Source organism: Cystoisospora suis (genome assembly GCF_002600585.1).
Source record: "Cystoisospora suis strain Wien I chromosome Unknown contig_9912, whole genome shotgun sequence".
Classification (NCBI taxonomy): Eukaryota; Apicomplexa; class Conoidasida; order Eucoccidiorida; family Sarcocystidae; genus Cystoisospora; species Cystoisospora suis.
Window position 1 is genome coordinate 2,266 of NW_027162686.1, and position 2,399 is coordinate 4,664.

The 2,399-nt window shown below is 57.6% G+C and overlaps 1 protein-coding gene across 1 annotated transcript in view; it reads right to left on the reverse strand.

Annotated features, from left to right (window-relative positions):
* Positions 1 to 2,373, reverse strand: part of CSUI_011151 (uncharacterized protein) — a 3,808-nt gene extending 1,435 nt beyond the window's left edge. The window contains exons 1-3 of the mRNA XM_068071252.1: positions 1,443 to 2,373; positions 664 to 773; positions 288 to 551 (exon numbers count right to left, since the gene is read on the reverse strand). Coding sequence (XP_067916772.1) covers positions 526 to 551; positions 664 to 773; positions 1,443 to 1,765 — 459 coding nt within the window. The 5' untranslated portion in view covers positions 1,766 to 2,373 and the 3' untranslated portion in view covers positions 288 to 525. The remainder of the gene's footprint in view (positions 1 to 287; positions 552 to 663; positions 774 to 1,442) is intronic.
* Positions 2,374 to 2,399: the final 26 nt, after the last annotated feature.

Sequence of the window (2,399 nt, forward strand, 5' to 3'; positions counted from 1 at the left end):
CACAGTGTGACCCTAGGGCGGCAGGAAATAGATGCTGGAGTTAACCGGGAGACCGCGAGAACGCCCGCAGTCATTGACCCTGACACCCCTCTCCTTATCCCCCTGCAAACTGTATCCACCGCTAGTAGTGGTCTCCTGTCTAACTGGGACCCAACGCGCCTGTCGAAACATTATCTATCAGCCATTACTGCACACATGACCGCCACCAGACTCATACTCCCCTTAAAGCGCTACGGTCAGTGGAGTGAAAGCGGACTGCGACCGAGCAACCTGAACCGAGCGCTTACCAACAACCTGGTAGACACACACGCGGACAGAAGCGGCCATCACAACGGTCCCTCGGTAGGCTTCAGCAGCTCTTCCGGGCTCGGTCGGAGACTACATCACCTCCGACATGACGGTGCCGCAGAACGGAATTGAGAAGGGAAGCAGCCAGAGAGAGCGCTGGACGACATTGAGCAACAGAGAGTGGCTAATGACCGGAGTGCTCCACAAGCCCGATGGTTCCGATGACAGGCGCGGCGCCTACGGTCTCCAGGGTTTTTCGATCCCTAGGTTCCAACGCACAAGACAGAGGGAAATCCAGCAATATGATAAGGACAAGCCGATGCGGTGTTGCGTCCGGGAGATGTCCTACGGCAGACCCCCCCCCCCCGTACTTACATCGTTCGGTTAACTGTACGACTTTTTCAGCCGCGGCGGGACTCGGTCTCTTTGCGTACAAGACGGCAAGGATGACGCCCAACAGCGCGACCGCAATCATCCCGGGTTTTCTAAACAGAAGACACACCGCAGCGCACGGAGAAAATTGGTATGCAGCCACGGCAACGTACTATGGCTCTGCAGCGGTTCTTCAGCAGGTTACCAGTTCCCGCTAAGCTCTCCCCACGGCGCACTGCATTCGACAGGACTACCGGCTCGGGGCAGTATTGCCGGGGGCCACACTGGCTGGGCTCGACGGATAGGGCAACCCACGGTACCTGCTGACGGACCGAGCGTGGCCCTATCCGTCGAGCCTTCTCCGCAGCGGGCCGAGTGCTGTGTGGCTCCCAGGTGCAGCACGTCCGTGCCGACGTCGCGTTCTTTTCAGGCATGAATTCAGCCGCACACTGCCTTAAAAACCTCTTGACGGGGCAGGTCCCATGGACTAGCCAGTCGAGCAGCCGTTCACCATCTCAACATCTGGTAAGCCACAGCTACCGGCTCTCAAGCGCTGGCACAATCTCCAAAGTGTACGGAAAAGAGAAGCATTGCCACAGGCCTCCAAGAGAGTCCAAGGGCCGACCACTGGTCTTACACAGCACGTATACTTATGGCGTCCCAGGCGACGGCACCTGGCCTGTGTCACCGGCGTACGATAGTATCCTGATTCACTTCTTCGGTCCGTCCGCAGTACGCGGCTGCAGGAGCGTGGGTACACAGGCGCACGCTTCGCGGCTCACCGGTACGGACGCCCGTGCGTCCGCGATGAAGAATGAATTCTCGATCGTGTGCCCGGGCTAAGTCTCGAACTCCGGGCGGACTCGAGTCTTTCTTCCGGAACGCGTACACTCCCCGGCATCGTTGGCTCAGGTGCATCGCTCCTCCCGAGGTCGACAAGCTTTGTCGTCACCGTCCGCTCCCCAGCCATGTCACCGGATACTGTAGTGGCAGTCGGCAAAACCACAGCGCATCTGAGTGCGGAAAAGAGGAAAAGAATGCTAAAGCACCTGAAGATAGGAGGGCAGTAAGCCCTTGATTGCTTGCCCACTAGCAGCGATTCCATTGCGTTGGCGCACGGGTGAACGTTCCAAGAGATGCAATAGACAGTCTACTGGTTTCCTAGAAATTTCATGGGAGGCAGCCTGTCATAAAATTTGGTGCCGCAGCCTCGCGAGCCACCAGTACATTTCGCAAGTCGAGGAAGCCGGAACGCTGTCGATGCTTGCTTCCATGTAGCCAGGAAGGAAGTAAGGGTTGTGTGGCAAGACGACTCTGACAAGCCCAGGTGCATCACAAGTCCTGATGGAAAAGGAGGGGAATAAGCTAGTGGCCTCTGTTAGAGTCGTTCCCTGGCAAGAGAGGACTCAACCAGCGCCGACTTCGGTGAGACAGATGGCATGCAGAAGCTGGCGGGAGGGATGGCGGCGCGAGAACAGCGCTGGGGTGACCTTTTCTTGCGGGACTTCGCCGGCTACTGACGCTGTTGTTTGTACCTCAGGTATTCCAGTTGATGACAATGACACACACCACTAAAACCCTAAAACCCGCGCCGACCGACATGACAAGAAGATCACAGGTCTTTACTTGCCAAGAGAACGGAAGGCGACCAACCCCGTCTACCCGCTTCTGTGTGACGTGGGAGCTTGTATACCGGCCGGATGAGAAGCTTCTGTAACGCCCTCGATGCGACTCTGCGC